Genomic DNA, 27901 nt, shown 5'->3' on the forward strand with positions numbered 1-27901 from the left:
GTAATTACATCAAATCTCAACAAAACACATTTGAGTTTGTAATGTTAAAATGACAAAGTGTGAAAAAGTTGAAGAGATTGTAATACTTACACTGCCACTTTAACCATAATCAAAGTTTAACAATAAAAAGTCCAAGTTCAACACCAGAAGATCAGATGAAAGATTTGTATTCATAGCCGTACACACCGAGAGCAAAATGTCCATCATCAGTCAAACAACATCTAAATGTCAGGCTGGCAGACAAAATAATTCTTAATGATGAGTGTGGTTGTCGATTTAAAAGTGCTGCCACATCATTCCACCAATGACTCATTACAACATCCTTATTTTGAAAAAAAAAGTGAAGAAAGCCCTTAAACATAATTTACAGCTCGAGTTAAATGATCTGATTGTGTGACTATCATAATGTAAATGCACAACTGCCAAAATGTTTGTAGAAAAAAATTGCCCTTGCAATAGAGAGCATAACTTAACAGTCACTCATGAAGCAAACACGGAAAACATTTTTAATTAAATGATTTATTTAACTTTGCAGTGGTGGATTTCATACAATATAAAGACATAGCAACATGTATTGTATGTTATCCAATAACTTATTATTTATACATGTACCCACTTGTGGACTTGTGGAATTATTAAATACATTGTCTCCAGTGAGTATCACGTCACCACAGCAAAAACAAACTTATTGGCCTGTATTACAGGATGCAAAAAATAGTCTTAAACGACTTTAATTTGCCAAACTCAATTCATGAAGTCCTCCCAAGAGCAAAATTACTGAGGATTAAAGGTAGTGTAGTGCAAATTTGAAGCATTAGTTTCGGGCAAACAAGACAAAACTTTAAAACAGAGGGATAAATCTTAAATATATAATAAATATACAAACAAGTCATAATAGTATAAACCCACTGGTGAGTTTGCGTTGACAGACTATGTCTATATAATTATATAATACTATTATAACACTGATGGCATATAAAACATTACTATAATTACAAATATTTCCCCGTTATTTAAAAAATAACAAACACATTGATGTAAAAATAAATAAACCTCAAGATTATTTTAAAAAAAAAAGTAGATTGGGGGGTTAATAATGAGTTTGATTATCTAGCAGCAAATATGTTTAATGAAGGAACATCAACAATACATAAATAACTGAACGTTTTATTTCTTTAAATATGTGTTTAATAATTAGTAGTAAAATGAATAAATAAATGTAAGCATTTCATCTGTGATTGTTTTCATTCTTTGGCATGAATTTTATTAAAAATAATAATTCAATGTAGAAGATCCAGATGTATGCAATGATATAGGTCATGCCTGTATTATACTTAATTTAAAAAATATATACCTTTTTTTTTTAAATTGGAATGACATTCGCTACATATACATTGTTAATGATTTAATATCTTTAAATCATTTTATAACTTTACAGCGATCATAAACCTCTGCGGCCGTTGATTTGAAAGTGATCAGTATATAGTGGCGATGACTGCCTCTAGGATTATGACATCCAGTCTGTGCATGTGGCACTTGTCTTCTTCATGCTAGAGATACATCTCTGAAATTGGCGTTATTTTGTCCTGTAAATATCACAAGGTGTCAGAAACAAGTAAGAAACAGCCAATAAGAAGTGTAAGACAAGTCGTGCTAAGAGTTTTGAAAGAAGAAAGTAAATTCAGACAAAGATTACACAGAGCCAGTCGACAGAATGGCGTTATAGCGTTCCAGTGATAATGACACGGTAGTTCATTTCATCACACAAAGTTCATCCACAGCACAGAGAAGTGGGTAAGGCGCTGACCACTGTGGCTACAGTGATGAGAAGGAAAGAAACAGAACAGCAGTTGACTCTAGTGACAGAGCCAAACAAAGCAAGCAAGTAGAGAGGCAGCAAGTAAAACTTTGTAGCATCAGTCTTAAAAGAAAGATGGACAGATGAACAGAATCGTACTTAATAAAGGACCCAAGCCTTTTTTTGGAGATGAGGATCTCATGAAGCATCATCAGCCCATAACTAAGTCAGTATTGGGAGAGAAGCATTCGACCCCTTCTGTTGACATATTAGGACCTCTTACTGGAAAAAATGTTTAATCCAAGTCGGATGCACATGCACGTTTCAGGTAAATTCCTCTGACAACCTACTACAACTTAAAACCATACAGCAATTATTGCAACAACTGTTTATGTGAGCGATATCATTACTAGAACATTTTCAGAACCCCCAGTTATACTTGAAGTATTATGGCAGATGGATGATATTCTAATAGCTAAATAGACTAAGAGTACTAGAGTGAGAAAAAAAAGGCAGGAAAACCACTGGCAGGGAAAACCCTAACCCTAAGAAGAAAAAAACAAAAGAAGCAAATAGAATTACATGATGTGAATGTTGCACCATGAATTGATGGTACCTTCATTTAACAAATATAATTGAATTCTTCATTCTATTAAACCTCAACAAAAAATCTCGAATGTTAGCATATATATCTGGTTTAGTTTTCTTAATATTACTCAACTAGAGGTAGCTGAGTTCATTCATACATATTCATATCCAAGTTATAACTTATTTTAGGGTCCTGGCTCAAACACAAGAAGGTCAAGGTAGTCTTTGTCTTTGGTCTTGAAGGCTTCAGCGATGATCCGAGCTGCTTCTTTGTGGTGGCAGCCACTTAAGGAAAAGCCGTCCACCTCTAGAATGACCTGCCCTACTCGTAGCTGTCCACATGTGTCGGCTGAGCCTCCTCTCTGTCAACAGGAACAAAATATATGTGTTAAAGTTATCAGCACATGGGAAGAAAGACTAGCCTAGTCATTCAGAACAGAATAAAGAACAACACTTTAAGCTGAAATAACAATGTTTTGTTTTTAAATGATTGCCCCCAAAATACCTATTGCTTCAGTCAAGGTTTTACAGATCAAATGTAATTTTTTTATGGAAACTATTAGGTTCTATAACGTTATGTATATTTTCAAGTTGGCTACACAGGCTTATAGAATACTCATAGCTGAAACAGGTGAGGTCATAAGCCACATGGTTTTGCTCAAGGTCGCATCGTGAACTAGGATCGAACCAGCAACCACTCAGTTTGTGTTCTGAATGTAGTAGCAGACAGGGTCCCAAGTGGGGCTGCCCTAGTAAAGGACTTTGTTCATCTTTTTTTCAGAGGCCAAGACAGGAAAGAACTTAGGATGATTATGATGGGCCCATAGTCCTTGGGGCTTTGTGTTTTTTGCAAAGGACAAGGTGGACCAAGGCAAACCTTACCTAATAGAGAAGCTTGGTTAGATGGTCTAGCTAAAGTAGAACCCCTGAGTTATCTAGACATAACTTAAGATTCTACGAATGATGCAAAGCCCTCTAAATACATTGCCAGACTGCCCACCGTTCTGTGGCTGTTTCTCAATAAAAGGAAGTGCTGTATTCCCTGCCTTTATTGACTGGGGGCGGCACCAGCTGGGTGGTGAATTCATTGAGTCAGGGCCTGGAGGATTAACCAATAGCAAAGCTTGGTTGGCAGTCTTTACACCATTCGATTGTAGTCTGCAGACCCTACATTTTTTTAGAGAACTGAGATGATTTTGTTTGAAAATAAATAAATACATCCACAATATGGGTACATAAGAAGAAGAGGGTGTCTTCTCACCTGTATGGTAACGATTCGTGGCAAAGGCTGTCGTGTATTTGCCCCTCCTTCAATAGCAACTCCAAGAAAGTGGGCATTTTTCTTTACTCGCACCAGTGAAGATGAAGTTGACAAATTGGGTTTGCAAACACACTGGACAAAAAGGAGACAACATCCAAAATGAATTTGTATGTGTTCCTGTGATGTAAGGTTGAGAGTGACACAGTACAAATGCCTTATATTTAACATTAGTTAATAATTCAATTTAATAAATAAACTATTTTGTGGCTACATTGAGCTTTTACTCCATTACGGCCCTGAAGGTCAAACAATGACAAAAAACACTGTCACTGCATGTACACAGGAGTCAGCAAAATTGTATTGAAAAAAAATCTGATTTTGAAGTTCTGAATAGAGCAAAATCTAGTCATAACAGAAACACACTCACCTGTCTGGTGGTCCCAGCAACACAAGCTTGCACAGTAGGCAGCCCAGACAAACACATTTGGCTCTTTTCAGGGCAAGGAACGCCATCTCTGCAGAGGCCAGCAACCTCTGCTATGTCCACGCCGCTGTCTTCGCTAAGAGTCTGACCACTGTCAGAAAGTTGCAATGGTGTAGCTCCTGAATGAAGACAAAATTGTTCTATATCAGTGAATTATTTACCATAATTAAATCCAGTTTTTTCTTATTGTCTCGTTTTGGAAGCAAAGTAAATTCAGTAATTATCAGAAACATGCACAACAGATGCACCCAAAAGTGAAGCAAATAGTACATTGAAAAAAACATTATGTTTGTTAAAGCTCTAGAAAACTGTTGGGTAAATCATAATCACTTTTTGTGATAACAACAACAAAACATCCCATTTGTCTAGTACCATACAGAAGATGTTTCTTGTTTTAATACCGTTGAACAGATTTGGATTCATGTACCTCTTGGCTGTTGTCTTACATCTGTGGAAATCACCTTTTGTGCCTTTTTTGGAAGGTTTGGCTCATCCGGAGTAGACTGAGTTGCGGACAGCCTAATATTTGAAGGATATGGAGATGAACACGGTGAAAGATGTGGGAAGAGATGATTGGGGGGCACAGGAGATGTTCCCCTAGGGGATGAAGGAGACCTTAAGCAAATGGAGGATTTTTCATACGAGCTTGATCTTGATGAAAATTTGACTGATGCTGCTGGCTCTGCAGATCTGTTATAGTCCCAATAGTTGTCCAAACTTAGTTGATTCAGGTGATGAAGTGACTGAGTGTAGTGGGGGTAACTTTTGAGTCCAGTGTCAGCAGGCTGGGGGGAGCTTAGGCAGCTGTGATGTAACATGTTGAGCGATGTGTGGTGAGTAGAGACTGTTGGTGGCTGATCAATGTTTCGAATGGACTTAAGGGACTTGTTGAGGCAGCCTTGGACAAGCTGGGTTCGGCCTTTGGAAACATGACTGAATGCTGGTTGATCCATTCTAGGTGATGATTTACAGCTGTCAATCATCTCAATATTTGATCTGCTCTGGTCCTGTAAAGAGGCATCTGATGCCTGCATTTGATCCTGTTGAAAGAGAAAAAAAAATACTCACACATCCAATTAGTTGAAATGTAACCCACGCACTTGCTTTTGTTGATGCTTCAGAAACAACAAACCAGCTACAATAGGAATTATTGTTGTTTGTTTCCTCAATAAACTGACACAAACATTGTCAATCAGATGGGTTTGTTTGGTTTTAAATATTTCAAGTGATTTATTGTCAGTGCAGTCACCATATCAGTAGAAAATGTGTTACAGACAAAAAACAATAGCTCTAAAAACATTCATTCATTCATTTTCTACCGCTTTATCCCTTTCGGGGTTGCGGGGAGACTGGAGCCTATTCCAGTATCATAGGGCGAGAGGCAGGGGACACCCTTTGACAGGACGCCAGTCTGTCGCAGGGCACACAAAGACAGACAACCATTCACACACACACTCGTACCAATGGACAGTTTCCCAAAGTTCCTAATCAACCTCTGTATGTTTTTGGACTGTGGGAGGAAACCGTAGTGCCCGAAGTAAACCCAAGCAACACGGGGAGAACATACAAACTCCACACAGAAGGGTTGGCTCGGTCTGAAATCGAACCAGCAACCTTCTTTCTGTGAGGCGACCGCGCTAACCATTGCGCAAACAATACTGTTATAGACTGACTTAAGGTTGCACTCATTGCACCCCGGAACCTTTGTGCCTTTATCTGTGTTCTCTACGGGCGGGTTTTGTGGTTGCACCGCCTACGGAATGTATGGAATGCTGGAATGTTGTACAACGATCTCTTCACAAGTAAAGTTCTCTAACTGAGCTCCAAGTGTGCGTGCATCATTACCCTCGGGTTACCACACTTTTGGCGACGAGGATTAAAACATATATGACGGAGTGTCGTGAAGTTAGGGTCGGAGAAGAAGTTCCGTGTAGCATCTAGCGTGTAGCATGGCTACGGTCGGCACGCTCAGTGAGTTCGTCGAGCAGGATGGTGACTGGATCGAATATGTCGAGAGACTGGAGCACTTTTTCCTGGCGAATTTCATTGAGAATGAGGAACGTCAAAGATCGATTCTCCTCAGTGTGTGCGGTGCCAAGACGTACAAGTTGATACGCAACTTAGCAACCCCACGGAAGCCAGGTGACTTATCATTCAAGGAATTGGTGATGCTGGTGCAGGAGCATCACAACCCCAAACCGTCAGTGATTGTTCAGCGCTTCAAGTTCCACACACATTCACGCAAAGAGGGAGTTTCGGTTGCTACGGGACAGGTTGGTCTGTGGTATCAATAATGTGGTATTCAACGCCGATTGCTAGGTGAATGTACACTAACTTTCAAGAAGGCGTTGGAGATCGCTCATGCTATGGAAACAGCAGCTAACAACTCAAAAGACATTCAAGCAGCTAATGCCGTTGTGCCACAGAGCACTGTTCACCGTCTGTTTAAAGAGGGCAGAGGAAAGCCGATGAAGTCATGCGAATGTCACCGGTGTGGGGGAGCGCATCTCGCTAATGACTGTGGTTTTAGAGATGCTGTTTGCCATAAGCCAAGAAGTGCAGAGGTGCTAAAAAGCAATGGAAAAAGGAGTGGGAAGAGTCAAAACCCCAAAGGAAAATGCACCATTTGCAAAGAGAAGGACCTGAGGAGCAGTGTTCATTCAACATGTTCAGTATGGACCTCAGGGAACCCCGGGCAGCCCCGATCTGCGCAACGCTGCAAATAAATGGAAAAAAAATGACAATGGAGGTGGACACGGGGGCCTCAGTTTCAGTGATAAGTCATACCACCTACTGCAGGTTGCGGGGCCCTGGAAAGGCGCCCGCTTTAAGAAAGACGAACATCAAACTGAGACAATACACTGGTGAGTGCATTCCTCTACTTGGAGTTATAGAAGTAGACGTTATGTATGAGGGCCAGTCAGCTAAAGGGGAGCTGATAGTGGTAGATGGGGAGGGACAGAGTCTGCTTGGGCGGGACCTCCTAAAGAGAATTCGCTTCAATTGGGGGGAAATCATGCACATGAGGGTGGTTGGGGACATCCTATCAAAGTATGCAGATGTTTTTAAGGATGAGCTTGGCACCCTCCGAGGCACAACAGTTAAGTTGACCGTGGACCCCAACGCAAAGCCACGTTTTTGTAAACCACGCACAGTGCCATACGCTATGAAGGCTAAGGTGGAAGCGGAGCTGGACAGGCTGCAGCGGTCAGGTGTCATTGAACCGGTGGAGTTCTCTGACTGGGCAGCCCCAATTGTGCCGGTGCTGAAAGAAGATGGTGGGGTGCGGGTATGTGGTGATTACAAAATGACAATCAACCAAGCCTCACAACTGGACACTTATCCCCTGCCACGAGTGGAGGATTTGTTCGCCACACTGGCAGGAGGACAAACATTTACCAAACTGGACATGAGTCACGCATACCAACAACTGCTGCTGGACGAGGATTCTAAACAATATGTGACCATCAACACCCACAAGGGCCTGTTCAAGTACAATCGCTTGGTGTTCGGCGTTGCGTCCAGCCCAGCCATTTTTCAGCGCACCATGGACAACCTCCTGCAGAACATTCCCCATGTTGCTGTCTACCTAGACGACATCTTGGTGACGGGTAAGACCGAAGGGGAGCATCTGAAAAACCTCGACCAGGTGCTGCAGAGAATGAAGGAGGCCGGGCTGCGGTTGAAGCGAAGTAAATGCGTTTTCCAAGCTCTGAGTGTCACCTACCTGGGTCATAGGATTTCAGCTCAGGGGCTTTCCCCCATGACAGAGAAGGTGAGGGCGATAAAGGAGGCTCCTAGCCCAAAGAATGTGGCAGAACTCCGGTCGTTATTGGGCTTAGTGAACTATTATGGGAAGTTTTTGCCTGAACTCTCCACTGTGCTTGCCCCACTCTATCAGCTCCTGCACAAAGACTGTTCCTGGACTTGGCAGCAGGATAAAGAGACAGCGTTCCAACAGGTAAAAGAACTATTGCACTCTGCAACGCTGCTCGTGCACTTTGACCCAGACAAGGAAGTTGTTTTGTCCTGTGATGCATCAGCCTACGGCGTGGGGGCAGTCCTTTCGCATCGTATGGAGGGTGAAGGAGATCCAGATGAGATTTGAGTTTTTGCTGTGAAACGGTTCCACCAGTACCTTTATGGTCGCCCATTCACCATTTTCACAGACCACAAGCCCTTGCTGGGCCTGTTTGGTGAGACTAAAGGTATTTCACCCATGGCGTCAGCAAGAGTGCAGCGCTGGGCATTAACTTTGTCAGCGTACCAGTATCGTATTGTGTATAAAGCAGGAAGTGAAAATGCAAATGCAGACGCGTTCAGCCGTCTTCCCCTCCCAGAGTCACCGAGCCAAGCTAACCTCCTTCCAGAGACTGTGTTTTTGTTAGACAGGCTGTCTGACTCCCAGGTGTCCGCAAAGCAGATCAAACAGTGGACGGGAAGAGACCCGGCGCTGTCACAAGTAAAGCAATGGCTGCTGCAGGGCTGGCCGGTAACAGTTGAGCAGGAGGAGCTCAAGCCCTATGTCCAGCGACAGCTGGAGCTCAGTGTGCTGGATGGCTGTATCCTCTGGGGCTCCAGAGTGATTATTCCACCTGCAGGACGTGCTCAGGTAATGGAAGTGCTGCATGAAGCTCACCCCGGGGTGTCAAGAATGAAGAGCCTCGCCAGGTCGTTTGTATGGTGGCCAGGGATGGACGCTGCGTTGGAGAAAAAGGTCAAGGCATGTTCACAGTGTCAAAGTAACCAGAAGATGCCCGCACCTGCGCCTCTCCACCCCTGGGAGTGGCCGGCCCGTCCGTGGTCCAGGCTTCACCTGGATTTTGCTGGTCCGTTTATGGGTCACATGTTCCTTGTGCTAGTGGACGCTCATTCAAAGTGGATGGAAGCACACATCATGTCAAAGATCACAGCCCCAGTTACCACTGACACGCTCAGAAGCATCTTTGCCACCCACGGGCTACCGGATAAAGTGGTCAGTGACAACGGGCCCACTTTCACCAGTGAGGTGTTCAAAGAGTTTGTGGAGAAGAATGGAATCCGACATATCCGGTCTGCGCCGTACTACCCTGCTTCCAACGGCTTAGCAGAACGTGCTGTGGAGACGCTGAAAAATGGACTGAGGAAAATGTCGGGGAACACGCTAGAGACTAAGCTTGCACGTTTCTTGTTCCAGTATCGGATTACTCCACACACAACCACTGGCTTGTCTCCAGCTGAGATGTTGCTGGGAAGGAAGCCCAAATCTCATCTGGATCTCCTTCGCCCGGATGTGGGGGCAAAAGGGGGACTGTGTGTACGTGAAGAACTTTGCCGCTGGCTCACCATGGCTGCCAGGGGTTATTCACTTCCAGTCTGGTCCAGTTTCCTTTGTGGTGGACCTGTTGGATGGCAGGCAGGTTCGCAGGCACCAGGATCACGTGCGGGCCCACACTGACATAGAGGAGGAGGGGTCTCGGAGTGCTGCTCACAAGGATAGTGTGAGCGGCTCTATGGACTGTGGAGCACCGGTGTGCATTGATGGACGGTTGCTGCCTCCTGAGGAATTGTCTGAGCAGACTGCCTCACCTGCCCCTGCCCAAATTCCTCTCAGTGGAGCACTGTCTGTTGCCCAGGCTGTGGACTCTAATGTGTCACTAAGACGGTCAAAGAGGCAACACCAGCCTCCAGAGAGACTGAACTTATAAACTAAAAGAAAAAAAAAAGAAAAAAAAAAAAAGTGTTATGCCATATCGGTTGTTGAGGCCTGTTGTGATAAAGAGAAATGTTGTGCAATACCGGATGTTGTTGATGGCCTGGAGAAATGTGAATTAAAAGTGCAATAGTACTTCGGTATCGGGTACAAGGGTACATACAGGCAAAGTTAGTTTATTTGTTTAACCGTATTCTAAGTGTTTACTTAAAGGGGGAGAAGTGTTATAGACTGACTTAAGGTTGCACTCATTGCACCCCGGAACCTTTGTGCCTTTATCTGTGTTCTCTACGGGCGGGTTTTGTGGTTGCACCGCCTAAGGAATGTATGGAATGCTGGACTGTTGTACGACGATCTCTTCACAAGTAAAGTTCTCTAACTGAGCTCCAAGTGTGCGTGCATCATTACCCTCGGGTTACCACAAATACAATAAAAATGATCAAACCAACTTAAGTAAATAAAAAAAAACAGAGCGTAAACAGATATTGTTGTAAGTGCCAAAAGCACCATTTTAATTAATAAGCAATCAATGATCATCCATAACCAGCATCACTTTCTTTGGCTCATATCGCATATCTTTCTCTTACAACATTGACCAGCCTGTGTTAAAATAGACACTTTTAAATCCCACACAATCACACACGAGAGACATCCTTTTATCATCTTCGTAATATTTACAAAAGCAGCCCACTTCGCTGCCTCAGAACCCGAAAAACTGGTGCAGTTCATCCAGATTGTTCTCATCGGGATTCCTAAGATCCTGATGAGATCATTCATTCAGCCTCCACAATTGCTCCCTCAACTCTACCACACACCATAGGGACTTCACATGGAAAAGCAATATCATGTTTTTTGTAACTCCAAAAATAAAACAATATCTAGGAATTAATTACTATGTAGAGCACAGTGTAAAGTAGGAAAAACGGATAAGTGGAAGATGTAACATGAAAACTTCCAACAACACATGCATGGTTGTGAACATTAAATAAATGCATAAAATAGAAATACCGACCTCCTCTTTACACCTCCACTTGTTGTTGTTGTCACAATAAAATACCAGACAAAGCGGTCAACAAAGCTATCCACTTATAATAATGGACGTGTTATTTGGAAACTTATTTCTATGAACTTGTCATTTCTCATTTGGAACCCTCTAAATGTTCCTGGTTTGCACTAATGCCTCACAGCTACAGTATAAGGGAAGAAGCAACAAGCCTGCTTTGGTTTGCTCCACGCACTAGTTTACTCCAGTTCAAAAACATTCAAACCACCAACTTCTTAGTCACAGGTAAACTCTACCATGGAGCTATGGATCAAGACTTACCTCCTCTTGGTTGTGTTTAGCATCTGGATGAATATGTTTAAAATGGATGCAGTGTTTTTGTGGGTTACAGATTTCCAAGCCTCCATGCCATGCCTGGTGGATTTCCTTTTCCTGGTTCAGAACCAAACTGTCGTACAATTCCAAATCCTGAAGAGCCACAAGACCCCTCACTTCAGAAAGCATAGACAGCTGGAACACGAGAGAGAAACAGAAAAATGTACCTTTCATATTTGTTGCTTTAATATTTTTACAACATAATATCGTACATCAGCAGTATGAATGACCAATTTAAAAATACTTCAATACTGTACCTTTGCTTCTGTATTAAGGAGTTCAAATAGAGCCATGGTCAGTGATTCAACACTGATGTGCTTCCTCTCGTACTCCTTCAGGTAGTATTCCATCGTCTGCCACTGTGGCTCTGTCAGTAACATGTGTGCCTGTTGCTCCAGTGAAACCTGGGGACCCGGTGGATCAATCGTTCTTTGACAAGTTGGCTGTAATTAAGAAGTCAGGATTTTAAAGACCTGTGCATGTAGGATTGTGATTATAGAAGTTAAAAAATACAATAGACATGCCAGAGTATGCCACTCCACTGCAAGTATGAGTATTGTTGAGTAAATCAGATCTATACAAGGTGTGCAACTGTTTTGTTAAGTTTACCCAATTGGAAATATTATGAATAAATCCCAAACTGGCCATAACAACCAAGGACTATAGGGATGAGATCACATCAAATCAAGAACTTTCTCAACTGATTCATAACAGCGACCAGGCATTAATCATTTGATGCCAACAGTATATGACAATTGTATAATACATTGAATATGATAAACCTATCTATCTGTCCGTGTGTCTGGCTGTCTTTCTGCACATTTTGCCAATTCATCCTGGAATTTTCCTCAGTATTACATACTTATTTTATGTAAGGAATAATCTTAAATGTTTTCAATGTTTCACATATTTCAAGATCAGTTAAAGGTCTAATCTAATCTTACCTTCTCCACTTCAAGAGTGATTTTGGCTGAGGATGGTCTGCAGTAGAAAAAAAAAGAATATATTAATAATAAATGGGGACAGACTGCTTAGTCTCAAAGGAATATCTGTTCTGTTGGAATTCCAATCTCTACTAGTAGAGATTGGAATTCTACCAGGACAATCTTTTAGTTGAACTATCACTTAGCTAAGCATTGATAATTATCATAACAATGTTTTGTACTGTACATTTACTGCAGTTGTTTAACATAGTCATGGTTGTTGTTGTCTTTTCTTATGTAAAGCACTATGTGCTATTATATTTTATCATTATTACTACTATCATTTCAACAATGCACAATACAAAATAATAGGACATTTAAAACGTAACTATTTGATATCAAACTTAACCTAATTTATTATAATGTACACGTTTGTAACTGATTTGCCGAAAATGTAGGCAGAAATAAATTATAGTTGAACAAGTTTTTTTTAGGTCTGCAGAATTTTTATTTTTATTTTTGAACAAACCAAAGGAAACTACGATAATACGATTGTTTTGCGTGTCACTGTTCCTTTAAGAGTGAGACAGGTGAGGGAGGGGGGAGCGAGGAGTTCTGATGACAGTGACCCCTGGTGTAGGGTAACTAGGGCTACAATTGTTGAGTCAAAAAAGGGAGTAGTATATAGCATATGTTTGACATCGGTTCAAGAAAAACATGTAACAATGTGTATTAATAGATGGGTGATCAGAAATCTAAAACATGAAGTAATTTGAAATTTTAGGTATGAAATGATTCAGTGTATTTTCCAAAACATTTTGATGCAATCCAAATTGTTTCTATTAGAATTGGAGATTGTCCTGGTAGAATTCCAATCTCAACTAGTAGAGTCGGATTGGAATTCCAATCTCTACTAGGAGAGTTCAAATCTCTACTAGGAGAGTTCCAGACTCTCCTGGATTGCAGTCTCCACTGTGACATGCAACAGTTTTTGCACTCAGGAGAGCTGATGTGTAATAGGTCCAGTTTTTTGGGTCATTAGATAACAAAAGCAAGAATTTACCACATTATTATTTGGTTTACAGAAATGGCTGTTTCAGACCGGTTAGAACTTTATATAAAAAAGGGACTTAAAAACAGATCAAAACTGCATCATTCAGAGGACGAGCTCACTTTTTGAAACACGTCGGTAGAGCAAGTAAGTCAGGAGAGTTGTTTTTTACATTAGTTGACTCATGGTACCACCTATAGTCAGAGGCCTGATTTGCACATTTCCTCTTGGTTCCTAGTTCTGAGGTCCTGGTAAGTCATTATTGGGGACTCACCTGTCTTTGCATGCTAGAACATCACCATTATTTTGGAAGTTTGAGTTGATCTTGTGGCTGACATGACATGAGCTCTCGTTGGCTGTTGAATCGGTCTCCATCAGGGAGTGAGCAGGTCTCCAGTTGGTCTCAGACACCACAGTACGTGCATAAGGAAGACGTCCCACATCCCTTAATTTCATCTTCAGACAGTGCCCTGTCTTGAGGATGTGAACTGCTTCATCATGGGAGATGGTGACAAAGCTTTGACCATTTACTGCCAAGATCTGGTCACCAACCTGCCAACAAATAAAGAAAATGAAAAATGACAGAGAAATATTTAATTTTTCCGTACAAAGATGCTTGACTGACCCAAATGGAAATCCATGAAACCACATAAATCAGCAGATGTGAAGTGAGGTTGAGACAAAGAGGAAATAAAAGACTACTCTGTGAGGTGATCATAGCGGACCCCTCTCACCCGGGACACCCCATGTTCCAACTGCTCCGGTCTGTCAGGGGATTGAGATCGATACGGACCAGAAAATTCCAGTTCTATATAGTTCTGCTATATGGGACATGAATGTTGTTTAATTAAATTGAATGTATTTTGTTTTGTTTCATTTTATTTATTTATATAACATTTTTAAAGGGTTTTTGATTCTGATTCTGATGTGCTGGTTACTAGACAAAAAGGGTCTAAGAAATGACACAGAGTAGTGAGAATTAAAACAAAGAAGTTAGTCAAGATTGGAAACCGGTAGTGTTGTTGTTGTTCAGCTTAACTGTTGCCCTTATTATTAATGATAAGTCAAAGAAGCAGTTTGATGCTTTATTTCTGACATGCACATGTAAGTAAGTAAGTATGTTTTATTTGTAAAGCACCTTTCACAGACCAGGGTCCCTTTGCTACAATTGGGTTGACAACACACAAATATTCATTTATTTTTTTAATCAAATACTGCACTTGATGAGTATTTATTTAAAAAACAAAACAAATAAAAGAAGATTGCATATGAATGAGGGTGAATGAATAAGGTTAAAGTGACGATATGAAGATCAAAGATCAGACGATTGGCAGTGAGCATCATATCTTTGGGTTAGGAGTGGAAGCTCAATTAAATCTTCTCTTCATCTTGTCTTGCACTGGACATACAAACCAAACGTGTCAATTCAACACAGTGTTTGAAACAAAGACTCTTTAGACTACAGTGCAATGGCAATGATCTCCATGGTGACCGCAGATAAATGCAGGACTTAGTAGAGTAGAGCAATCCTTTAGTACATTAAGTCAGCTCCAGTTACGCTTCCAGGATATTCAGGGTTATTTTAGAATACAATAATCCTGCCATTACCTGCACATTGAAAAATCTGAGAGCTGAATCTCATCTTTATTGCTAATCCATCAAGCACACAGTTAGCAGATGTTGCTAAGGTGACGATCCTCAAGCATTCTCATCTTGCTCCAATCAGTAGGTAACAGACAACTCTGGTGTAATGTCGGAATTTTGGTCATAGTTTACCAGAAAACTCACTAGAAATGCTGTTACAGTGATCCTGCAATCTGTTTTTTTCTAGGACGGGATTTCACTGAAACCATAATTGGTCTACACGATTAAATTATCCTTGTAAAATCGGCCATATTTTAAAATAGCAACATGATGTAATTTGATGTGATTACCTGCCCCTTTTATGGTACTTTTTTAGCACTTTGTGACCCTGGTCTGAGAAATGGGCTTTACAAATAAAAATTACGTAGTGTCTGTGGTCGTGAGGTACAAAGCATTTTTGGTGCCCAGAAAAAAAAAGGCCAGGGGCCCATCCTTGGCCTCAATTTCTTGAAACAGAATAATTAAAATTAAAACAATTCCCAACACATTCTTCCCCTTATCCGCTCGATAGTTTCACAAGGGTCAGTCACAGAAAACACCCAAAACAAAGCAAGTCCTGCTAGCCGCAACAGATTTGGGAAGAGAACCCAAATGGCCAACGATTTTTGCAAGCGTCCACAGAAACAACACTCACTGATGTAAATGTAAAGTGTGGCTACTCTTCAGACTGGTCTCAACCAAAGATCCAGCTATCTCTGCCATGGATGCATTACTTTTAAACTGAACTTTTGTCTTTTTTGCCATAGTTTTTGGTTAGTTAGATTGCTACTAATCATTTAGAGTTAGAGTTAACAGCTGTTAACTCTAACTCTAAAAGTTGTCTGTTTGTAACTACTATCTTATGAGATAAATCATTTAGACAAAATAAAAAAATCTTGGTCACATCTCATCCTGCCTGTTACCTGTTACCTATCCACTTCGTGCCTTGTCGCACATAAGGCCTTCACAGAGCGCTTCCACTTCTCCCGGGTCAGCTGCTGTAGTCTTCACTTCAGACCATAATGTCCATCCGGCTTAATTCTTGCATTCTCTACAGTACGCCTCGAGGTGGTCTTTGGTCTTCCTTTTCTTTCTCTTCCCTTCTGGTGCCCATGTCATTGCTTTATTGCAGTCGTTGTTGTGGTCCTGCCACAGTATGTGTCCAATCATTTTCCATCTACGCAGCTTCATTACTTCACTCAGTGGCTTCATCTCGGCTCTTTTTGCAGGTCTTCAGTTCTGACGTGATCTTGCCAATGTATACCCAGTATTCGGCATAATCTATTATGGAATACATCAACTGCTTTTTTGTCTCCCTTGTTTATTTTCCATGTTTCACATCCGTATAACATGACTGGAACCACTAGCGTTTTGTAGAGTCTTAGCTTTGTTCTTCTTGTAAGTAAGTAAGTAAGTAAGTAATTTTTATTTGTATAGCGCTTTTCCAGACCAGGGTCACAAAGCACTTTAAAAAATCAAAACAATATTCAATAAAGTATATATTTTAAAGATCAAGATAAAACTGATAACACAACAGGAGTTCCAGAAAATCAAGGAAAAGCCTGAACAAATAAAAACGTCTTAAGATGTTTCTTGAAGGAGTCAGTAGACTCCATCAAGCGCAAAGAGAGAGGAAGATTGTTCCAAAGCTTAGGAGCAACAGCCTAGAAGGATTTCTCTCCTCTGGTCCTGAACCGTGATGCTGTTGGAGCTCCAGATCTTGGAGGTCTTGAAGACCTCTTGATTTTGATAATCTATTCTTCAGTTCCTTCATTCCACCTCCCTCTTGACAAAATGTTTCTCCCAGGTAAAGGAACTGCTCTACCTTTTCAATGTCTTGGCCACTGATCTGAATTATTTCCTGGTTTCTTGCGTTAATCCTCATTTTTTAGTTTTTAGTGATTTGATATTAAGTCCTGCTCATCTGGCTTCTTCATCAGTCCTTGTTGTTTTATTCTGAATTTGTTGTTTTGTAGAGGAGAGTAACACCCTCACCCTGCCTAAGGAACTTTTATTATGTCATTTTATTCACATGTTTTCTTTTCAGTTTAAATTATAAACTGCAGGGGCTTAGTGTCAACAGTTGAAAATGTTGACATCAAGAATTTGATTTATACCGATACTAATATCCACACCAGATATTGCTTATTAACCTAAAGATTACGTATTATTGGTCTCGGTTCTTCACAATTCATCAGTTGCTTGTTATATGTCCCCAGGGTTGCACGAGCAGTGTATTAAGAAGCAATAGCATTAATCCTGATTTAATATGCAGTCATTCAATGTTTGACACTGGAAGCAGCATAATCAGGGTCTCAGGAACTGTTTCAATGTTTTTAAAATAGCTTGTTTTTGTAAACTACGAAAACATGCAAAAACCCAACACACCACCCTTACACCCAAATTGAGAAAAACACAAGCTCACAAACGCGCACACACGTTCACACGCACACTGGCACACTATTCACTGCTTCTGTTTTGCTTGCCTGAGGCTGGTTAAGTGACCTGCTTCTTGGAAAAGCTTAAGAGAAGTGCTGAAATAATGTTGTTTATTAGTATCTGTTTAGGCCCATCTGTTAAGTGAAGCATATTTCTGAATGAACTGCAGCAGATGTTGGTAACAGTAACAGATTTCACAGCGTGATATTGAGGAGGTGGTGCTCATTATAAGAAATGGCACACTTAGAAAGTACACCAAAAAAATAGTTGCATCAGAACACATAGCTTAAACACAGTTCTTTCTTGAACAATTACACATTTGCCAAAATAAATTGGCTGAAAATCTAAATTCATTTTAAACAATCAATGGATAGAGAAAAGGATAAATGAACTAATAAATTTAAAAAGGATTAGCAAACGTGGATTTAAACAGTATAGAGTATGACCGTGATAGTAAAGGATTACAAGGAAGATGCAACTGATTTAATGCTCTTAATTTGAAAGCCGAGCGTTTATTTCCAACTATTAAATGTCGTTTGGAGAGTTCTCGCTAAACTTTACGGTAAATTCCCCAGATTGAAGTTTGGCTCAAGAATGAAGAATCCTGTTAGACAAGTGGTGCTGTAATGACAGATAGACCCGCCTTTGGTTGCTTCTTATTGGTTAATATTGAGTCAGGCCTTCCTTTATTGGCTAGATTTACGCAACCTGGAACAATGATTATAATGGTGAAAAGATCAATATTGACTATTACATAGGTTAATATAGATAGATAGATAGATATAAGCGTGAGAAAAACAAACAACATTTTATTTAAGGCCTAAATGTTTTAAATATTCTTTTGTATTTTTCTGAGTTTTATCTCTTTTTTAAATTACATTTAAAACCGTTTCTGGTCTTAATTTTATCTGTAGATAAAGTCCATGCGTCTGCTCTTCGCCACAGACAAACCTCTGTTTCTTTGATGTTAAAGTCGTCCTTATTTCCTTTAGTTTTTAAAGGCTTTCCGCCTCAATGGAAATGTGAAGTAGTTTGGAGGCACATGCTAATGAGCCTTATTTCCGATGAGCGAAACTAAATAAGACTCTTACAAATATCAGCCAGACTGTGGAAAACCAAGGCAAATAAACGTATCCGTGAGCATTATATTGGCGACATTAAGATATATGGTAACCGCCGCGTGTCAATAACATGTATCAGCACAGTTTGTGATGGATTGCACATCATTAGTGATGTTAAACTTGTTTTTTTTTTTTTTACCTTAAGTCCTCCAGTATCTGAAGCTGATCCAGGATCCACTCCAGTGACATAGATACCTAAGCCAAATTCAGCCCCTCCTCTGATCATCAGACCTAGAGACTGGCCACCGTCCATATTCAGAGTGACCTGTTGGAAGACATGTCCTTTATTTTTAGTCAAATGTTTTCAGGAAAAAAATAAATATTTGGTGCAGCCAGATCATGCATTAGAAATGTTTTCTCTCCCTCTCTAATAACAGTTATTGCACCCTCTGGAAATGGACAGGCTTGTTCATATGCAATGTTTAAAAGGCTTTGAAAATTATCTGTGGACTCAGATTTTTCTTATGCAGACATCAATGTTATGACATTTGTTTTATTTAAGGTTACATACATTTTGTCTTCAAATCTAATTAAATATCATCTACAACATTTGAAACACATTCATATTAAGCCTCCTTTTATTTGAGTTATCTATTCAACACATGCTGATGATCGTTTGCTTATTTGTTATGAATCAGGTCATTTATTCATTAATTAATAGAACGTTAAACGATAAATACCCTGCTAAATAAGCGTCCCCTGCATAAACATTAGCAATTCCTAACAGCCTACTTAATATTCGTTCAAAACAACAACTTTTTTGGGGATCACTAGATGGATTGCTATCCAGTGCTCCACTTTGTGACTTCATTATTCTGCTGGGAGACTCCAGGCTGATGGCGACAACAACAGTATGACTAGGAAGACATGATTGGGAGAAATGACAACTCCAGTCTGTGGGCATTTCTTGCAGAGATCTGTGCTTGTCACAACAAAATGGTCAGCTGGTTTTTGGTGTAAGCTGTTTTGAAACACTGAGGTGACGGGTGTCATAAAGCTAAAGAAGGTCTGTCAGGCCCTTTTGGATTGTAAACTCCTGAGATGGTTGACAAATAAAATTTGGTGGCTTGCGACAAAGCAAAAAAAACCTCATCTTAAAACATTTTGGACCATTTATTCTACCACTAACTTTCTACAGTGGAGATCGGGGAAAGTTCACCTTGACCAGGAACATTGTGAGAAGATGGAAGATTTAACAGTGTAACATCTTGAATTTTGATAATTATCAGATATTCATGGATGCTTGCCTCATCTTTAGAGTTTTAAATAAGCTTGTTGATGAATATGCATTGTCTTAATTCAAATAAATAAATATATAAATCGCAGTGACACAACTTCTACTTCTACTACAAAATCAGAAGACAATTTTGACATCACTGGGGTTAAGGTTGTTGGGAAAGATCTTCAAATTAGCTATGTCCCGGGTATTTACCATATCTATGCAGTATCTAAAGGTTCTGGATGTTGCAGGGTTGGGTCATTGCTGTTGCTCAACCTACTACAATAAAATTAAAATAGATAATGAACCATCTTCACCCCAACACTTCCCCTCTGCTTTTTGGTAAGGTCTATTCAGGGGGACTGCAGGAGATGACCTGTTCAATAGACAAACTTTGGATTCAAGAAGAGCAGTGTCCTTGTTGTCCTCAGAGCAGATAAATAGACTGATCAGGGGTTTCAACCATGTTCCTCTTGGTACCATGTTGGTCCTAGATTACAAGATACCACATTTGTGAACATACACTATTTGGTCCCTTTATTACCAGTTAAGAAGCCTCCTGGATGCCTCGTGTTCGAGACATGTCAAATGAGCGAGACCTTTGGGGAAGACCCAGGACATGTTGGATAGACTAAGTCTATAGCTCGGCAAAAGAACATATCTGTTTTCTGCCAGATTTATTTTTCTTATTTTATTCATTCATTTTTTCTTTCACATTTTAATTCATTTTAGTATTTTGTCTATTTTATATATCTACATATATTAAGGGCACTTGAAAGAGCTTGGTTACCCTCTCACATGTGCTACAGGGGTCCTACAGAGCTCTACTTGTGCTGACCGCCTTAAACTGCTTCAAGTCTAGACTTAACTTTTCCTTTTGGGCCTTATTTGTCTCCAAGGCCAAAAAGGCTGAAAATGGTCATACTCAAACCATTATTATTATTATTACTTCAAGAGCATTTACTTCTTTTATATGAAGTAATGTTTTAAACTAAATTAGAGCTCTGTAATTTAAATATTAAGCAAGTTAAAGCCACGTAATTTTTCTGCTTTTTTTTTGCAGTCTTTCATCTTATAAAAATCCCTGGTCAACACCAGGTACTTCAGCTAGAAAGTAATACATTTACTAATGTTTTACAAATACACACACAAAAACTTACCAGCCGCTCCTGCATGCCATACACACTGCTGTTAGTCTGGTGGTTGTCTGGTGGTGGTGAGATGCTGTGACCCTTTGGATCCAACCAGGAGTACATGCTGTTAGTGATGTTGCCATCAGTGCTGTGACCCAGCGAGCACACAGACATTGTAAGTTGGTTAAATCCCTTCAGCATCTGAAAAAGAGAGAGAAAATCGAGTTGGGATAGAATCATTTGAATTTTAACATATTAGTTTCATATTTTAAATCTGTTCCAATGTTCCAAGTTCTACTACTACTGCTAAATAATAATTCTAGTTTTTCTTGTGTGTGTTTCTCTTTTCCACATGAGTCTCAAGAACTGATAATTTCCGATACATTTAATTGATCGAGAGAAGAGACTTGTTTTAAAAAGAAAACTTGTCCATGCATGTGATCTTTATCATTATAATTATAGGTATCAGTATTGGAGCTACTGAGCTTCTTTTATCTGTCCAATGAGACATGGCCCCCGTTCTGACTATGTTATAGAACAGCATGACTTCCATTTGCTTATTAAACAGAAAAAATTAAGAGCCTGGGCACCAAACTTCGGTTCGGTAACATGGGGTATGGAAGAGTATGCTTTGCCTTTAGGTGAAAAGTTTTGGTACCAAGGGCTTAATCGTCTGATCAAGACTTAATAATCCTGTGATTGACTGTAATGTATACGGACAGGTTAACTTGCATAGATCTATCTATCTAAACAAAAATGCTGGCAAGAATGGCACTAGGAGTAATTTGTTAAACCATCAATGTGCACTGAATTAATGGAGGAGCAGAAAGTTCCTCCGTGTTTGCCTTCATGAAGACATACGTAGTCGTCCTCCTCTCTGCATTTTAGTCTGCCCGTGAATGTGACACTTGAACCTGATTCATCTGAGAATACCAATACCAACATTTTTTTAAATAGTATTCTCCAGGAACCATGTCAGACAAGAGCGGCTGATTAGGCATTGATCAGGATGACAGCCGGGGTAAAGCTGATTTTCTGGAGGGACTTCAAGAGGAAGAGAGTAGAACAATTATGTAAAGGAGAAGGTGTTGTTAAGCCAGAGACAAGGAAATTATTGTAGAGCCACAACCAGGACCTTAGACTAAGTTATTCTTGACAGCCGTAAGTAGTAGTAGTAAGGATTCAATTTGTACTACATGTGGAACCAAAGACAACGTTATTCCTTGTGGCTTGGATTTAACTAATATCACTTTCTTCAGGAAAAAGGAAAGAAGGAACACTCAAAACTATTAAACTAGAAGTAACAGTAAATCAGTTAATCTTAGCAGCGAGCAGACAACTATTAGGTTGGAAGGATGTGATCAGAGAAAGTACTCAGGATGCTTGGGATGATTCAGGTGATGCCTTACACACTAACAGGTATCCACTATTATCATTTTTGTTATCCATTTCCGAAAGTCCAATTTCTTCACTCTGGTTTTGACAAAACCAAGAAAAAAGTAAAAATGTTTAAATTAATGTGTTTTGTTTTTTTAATTGAGTTGACTGACAAGGTGTTGTGATATATCTTGAAAACATTTTCCTTACATTCATTCCTGTTCAGTTGAAAGCGTACACACTAAAGAGGAACAAAGCTCTGCAGAACAGCTGATGCTATCAGAGTTTCCCATGTGGGCATGATACTGACGATTGCCAAGATTGAATCTCAGAATCTCCCAGTGTGATCCTTATCAATTTCACAGTAAAACTTAATCTAACCGTTAACTGTATTATTTAGTTAGTTTAGTTTTACAATCAAAAACGTGTCTGTGTTTATTTGCATCTTAAAAGTCAGAACTCAGGACATGTTGGATAGATTGTTTTTCACTTAACCTGGAAACATCTCTGGATTTTTGCATCCAATGTATATGCAGAGAGAGAGATCTGGCCTCTGAATCTGAAGTCACCCCAGCTTGGGTAATATAAAGCAAATGGATGTATGGATCGGACATCTCTTTCTGTTATCTTACAAAGAGTAAGTACAGCCAAAGCGATGATAATGTAAATTATCAATACCAATCTATAACAATATGTATGTCAAATTTAAAAATGTAACAAGAAATAAACTTAACTCAAAGCCAAAAAGTAAAACATATAGAATGGATTATTCTTAAAACACAACACAGATGTTGGACCTGTCTGAGGGAAATAATAAAGTCATAAGAACATAGTTTTGTGCAATTAATGAATAATGACTAATTCAAGCTGTGCCATTGCTACAATAATACAGTATATTTAATTAAATTTTCCTGACTTAGTTGTGCAAAAGATGAATATAATTCAGCAAAAAACAAAAAGAGCAGTAATCATTATAGTGAATTTTTCTTAAATTAGAAAATAATATAATAAAATAATATTTCTTCCAGTTTAACTTTGATTACATAGAATACTGTCAAATAAACATTGAATAAACAGATATAGAGCAAGATTTTTCTGCACGTGATAAGTTAAAAGGATAAGTTAATGTGAAAACCCATCTCTCCTGACTCACTCATATGTTTCAAATGTTGAAGTCTTCCTCTCCAAGATGCAGTATGTCTGTCATCATGATGATGTTTTGAACTTATTAATTTATAAAGCTCTCCCCGTCTGAAATCTTGGCGAACGAGAGGTTACAAGAGTGGAGCCCATCTTGACGTAATAATAGGTTGAACAATTATCCAACTTATTACATGGATCGTGCTTATATAACAAGTCCCTTGGAGGTGGAGACTGCCGTGATTGTTGATGTTCGACCAATAAAAGCAGAGTGGATGTGGTTTGGTAAACAAGATTTCATCTCCAAAAAAAGTGTTTTGGCTTAAGCACATTTTCTAATGTAAATACTAAAATAGAGTTTTGTAAAAACAGACACATAATGTTTGGTACAATAGAGGTCCAGGATTTAATTTAAGATACAATCAAATCAACACATTAGTTGCCCTTTAAATGTATCTAAATTCTCGGAAACCGCTACAACAATGGTGCAGAGATCAGAGACATAAACAGCAGAGACAAGCCAACTCATCTTTGGAGTGGGTGGTAGAGTAGCTCTTAGCAGGTCCGTGGGAGTAATTCAGTGGGTGGTTTAAAAGTGTGTGGTTCCATGATAATCGCTATTCATGAGTTTATATTTATCATGTAAGAGATGCCAAAGGCAGAGAACATATCCTTTGCCCTGGACCATGACTTTTGATGATGTCATTGTCTCTCCAGGCCACAGTACAGATTCATCAGTGTGCATAAAACTTACAAACAAATAACTTGTCCCCTAGCACGGGCCTGTAACAATGTGGGGCTAGTCTGTGCAAAATGTTCAGGATACCCGTTAAAAGGATAATGTTTTTTTTTTTGTTTTTTTAAAGACAAAGTCAAGTAGTATTTGTTGATAAGTATGTTTTAGCTCATTCTAAGGATTCAATTTGTTCTGAATCTGTTTCTGCTTGTACAAATCCAGGTCCTGTACGAGTCTTGCTATACACAGATACTTGACAGCTAAGAAGAGTATGACGGCCAACTGTTGGCAGTTTAAGAAAGAAAGATGGTTTATGGATTAAATCAATGACATTTTAATGTACACCTCAGTATCTCAAAAATACCGGAGGAAGAAACCCCCACCTTCATTCTCTGCTGCTCTGAAGTTTTCCATGCATGTCTTTCTGAAATAGCAATTTGTGTTCTCCCCATTTAAACTGTGCTTCATTAAGACGTATTTGAGATAAACAGCTATTAATTTGACAAGCTTGTGTAATTAAACATGTATTCATAGTATTGATGAAACTGAATGTTTTTTTGTTTATGCATGTATCAATTGCTGACATTACAGTCAAGTTGAGCCTTTTTTATTATCTACTGACTACATTTATAGTAAGTATAAGAGTGCATGCTAATTTTCAGAATATATAAGATATAAAATATAATTTTCTACTTAATTAAATGAATACCAAATGTTGTTTCTGGAAAAGATTCTGTTTGAAACACTCACTTATAAGAGTTAGAGTAATATTCCATAAAGTGGAAGTGCATCTGTTAGTGACACAGAAATTCGAGTGGATAAAGGGGTTCATGGGGTTAAACGTGACACTAAATGGCTTTGAACACTTATTGAAAACAGCATTTTGTTTGAATTAAAACACAAAGGGAAAAAAAGAGTGTAGGTTTGTGGCTATGCTAGATGCTGGACAGGGCAAAGTTTCCAGGGTTAAGCCTCATGTATGGCAAACCTGACATAATGAACATTATATTACAGACTGGAGAAATGTATTCCTTTTATAAATCTGTTTTCAATTCAACAACAGAATAATTCTCAATTTTCTATGTACTTTTATTCAATGGGGAATACAGATTATCTAATAGAATACCCCCAGTATCTGTTTAAAAAAAAAAAACAATGGCTGCACATCTCTACTTTGCATGTCGTCTTTTCTGCAGAAGAAAATCACTGATGAATCCATTCAACTATTGTTAGCTCTTCCCGAAAGTCAAAGTTAGCCTTGAACATTTGAAACAATTGAGTCAACTTGTTTACATTATCAAAAGCACTGGTTACCTTTCTACAAATATAAATGACTTACTTACTTACTTACTAACAGCTTGTCTTGCATACATGACTACAAAGTACCTTGTTGTGGGTGATGTTGTAATAAAAGTATTAGAACCACAGAGTTAAAGTGTATCTTAAATTGATCTTGGACTTCTATTGTACTCATCAGTATTTGTCTGTTTGTAAGAAACTCTCTTTTCATTGAAATATTTACTTTAGAATATGTGCTTAAGCCCCGCCCTCAGAAATATGTTTTTCTTGAGATTAAATCTTGTTTACCTTTCCAACACCCACACTTTTCAGTTTGGTCAAATATTGAGGTTTGTCAACGCGTGTTATCAATCCGAGAGGCTCCACGTCCAAGAGACTTGTTGTATAAACAAAGCAGGCATGATTACAGCTGGCTGGAGGAGGAGTGAAGCCCATTATTATTATTATTATTATTATTATTATTATTATTAGTCATAACGGGCTCCTCTATTTGATTTCAGACGGGGGAGAACGTTATAAAGTAATTACTTTCAAACATTGTCATGATGAGGAACTTACTGCATCTTGGAGAGAAAGACTTGAAAACATGTTAGTAAGTCAGAAGATTTGGGTTTTCACATTAGTTGCCCTTTTACGAGCAATGGTATTGTTAGATTCCACCTTTTTCTTTCTTTTTTTCTATTAAGTTGTGCATCAAATGTCACATGAATTTGCAATCCCACTGTGAACGAGTGAGTTAGAGAGCCTGCGCTTTGAAAGCCTGTTTAAAATCACTATCCCTATTATAGCTGCCATCTTTTTCTAATCTAAGGACAAAGGACTGTAAACACAACGCTCATCTGAGGACGGGTTCTTACATGACTGGCAATAAAGCTGACTCTGGGTTGTGGGATCAGAGCAAAAAGGCCAAACAGTGGATGAACACAGAGGATGAGCTGAGCTTGTTCTTCATTACAACACACTGAGGTCGCTGTACTTTCTGTACCATCTTTACAACACTTCAAAAAAAATGTCCAACAGAAACCTGGATGCTAATTAATACTTTTAAAATACAGAATATTACTTTAAGAATCTTTTTTTTTTTTTTTAATCAAAATAAGAAGAGGTTGAGATAAAGGCTGTTATTCTGTAAGTTTCTGGTTTTATCTTCCTGGTAACTTTAAAACGTCTCTCTGTATTTCATTATAAACACTGTATCCGATTACTGTGGTGTTTGGTAGCCATGGGCGACTCGTCAAAGTTACAATAGTGAGTGAAAACCTCTACAAACATGCTATTTTTTTGTTGGAACATACGATTAGTTATGCTTCAGATTTACATGTAGTCATGAAACACCTTTCCATTCTAAACTGTGCAAATGTTGTGCAATTTTAGGAGAATTACACGTTGATGCTGTTTTTCATTCAGAATAAAATGGTTGAGTCTTTTGTGTTGTGTTTCTTTCCCTGGACCAGATGAATGTTGAGAGACTGAGTCTTACCTGCACTGCCTGGATGTGAGTGACGTTGTCCAAGTGGACTTCATTGACTGTCAATATCTGATCCCCGACCCTCAGTCCTTCTCTTGCAGCTGTGGACCCTGGCTCCACCGAGGACACGTATAACCCCACGCCGTGATCCGAGCCTCCCCGAATGCTAAAACCCAGACCCTCGTGTTTTTTGGTTCGGGTCAACGTCACTTTGCGCATTTTCTGAGCCGAACAAGCGGATGTGGGTTCTGGTTCCGAGGAGGCATCTCCGCGGACTTCCTGACACACCGGGTGCACCGACTGTTGGAGGGTGTTCAAGTATTCCTGCCAGGCGGTCTCCTCGTCCAGCCCGTCCAGACTCTCGCCTCCCTCGGTGCTGAGGTACAGACCCTCGGAGGTGTACTGGTCGAACAGCAGCTGGTCGGAGCGCGGCAGGACCAGGCGCAGCATCGGCAGCAGCTGCCTCTTCCCGGAGGAGTCCAGGATCACTTTCAGGGTCTGGACCAGATCGAAGACGTTCCTCCTGCTGTGGTAGATGTTGAGGCAGTGCGTGAACTGCTCTCGCTCCGGCTCGCTCAGCAGCATGTTGAGAGCGTCGTGGAGCCGCCGGACGTTACCGGACAACCTGCGACCGAACGAGCCGGTCCACGAGTCCAGCGGCGGGTGGAGAGAAGACGGATCCGGATTCGAACTCATCCTGCAACATAGCGAACCGTCTGACGGCGGGGTCTTCTGGAGCCTGAGAGCTGCTCACTGGAGGGAGATCCACGCGGTCCTGACGCACTTCATCCCACGATAGACGCTGGTCAGCGGGGCGACACCCGAGCCACAGATCCACAGGACCGCTCAGATGCGACGGTCCTGCGTGTCCGGATCTGTGCGCGTGGCCGAGGCGCAGCTGGGACAGACTCGCAGCCGTGAAACGTGCGCGTGTGCGCCTGTCACTCCTGTGACATCATAGGCAAACTTGCGTCGGTTTGGAATTCCGACATTTGACGCAGACTTCAAGAATATTGAGAATGCGGAACATAATTGGAAATAAAAAGGAAAACTGTTTTTTATTTAGTGCTTCTGCATTGAATTACTACACCCCCAACAGGGTTAGGTTAGGTTAGGTTAGCTAGAACTTTATTGATGCCTCAGGAGGTCTCATTCGGGATTTTTTGTTTTT

At 39.9% G+C, this 27901-nt stretch overlaps 1 protein-coding gene across 1 annotated transcript; it reads right to left on the reverse strand.

Annotated features, from left to right (window-relative positions):
* Nucleotides 1–680: 680 nt before the first annotated feature.
* LOC148088577 (whirlin-like) lies at nucleotides 681–27581 on the reverse strand. The gene is made up of 11 exons (XM_087797855.1): nucleotides 26743–27581; nucleotides 20738–20911; nucleotides 18498–18623; nucleotides 13450–13727; nucleotides 12146–12182; nucleotides 11459–11644; nucleotides 11148–11336; nucleotides 4559–5171; nucleotides 4075–4250; nucleotides 3648–3779; nucleotides 681–2748 (listed from the first exon to the last, which is right to left on the reverse strand). Exons 1-11 carry the CDS (start codon nucleotides 27424–27426, stop codon nucleotides 2572–2574), a joined length of 2772 nt encoding a protein of 923 aa, XP_087653981.1. The 5' UTR covers nucleotides 27427–27581; the 3' UTR covers nucleotides 681–2571.
* Between the last annotated feature and the right edge of the window lie 320 nt (nucleotides 27582–27901).

Source organism: Callionymus lyra, chromosome 1, assembly GCF_982586985.1.
Source record: "Callionymus lyra chromosome 1, fCalLyr1.hap1.1, whole genome shotgun sequence".
Lineage (NCBI taxonomy): Eukaryota > Metazoa > Chordata > Actinopteri > Syngnathiformes > Callionymidae > Callionymus > Callionymus lyra.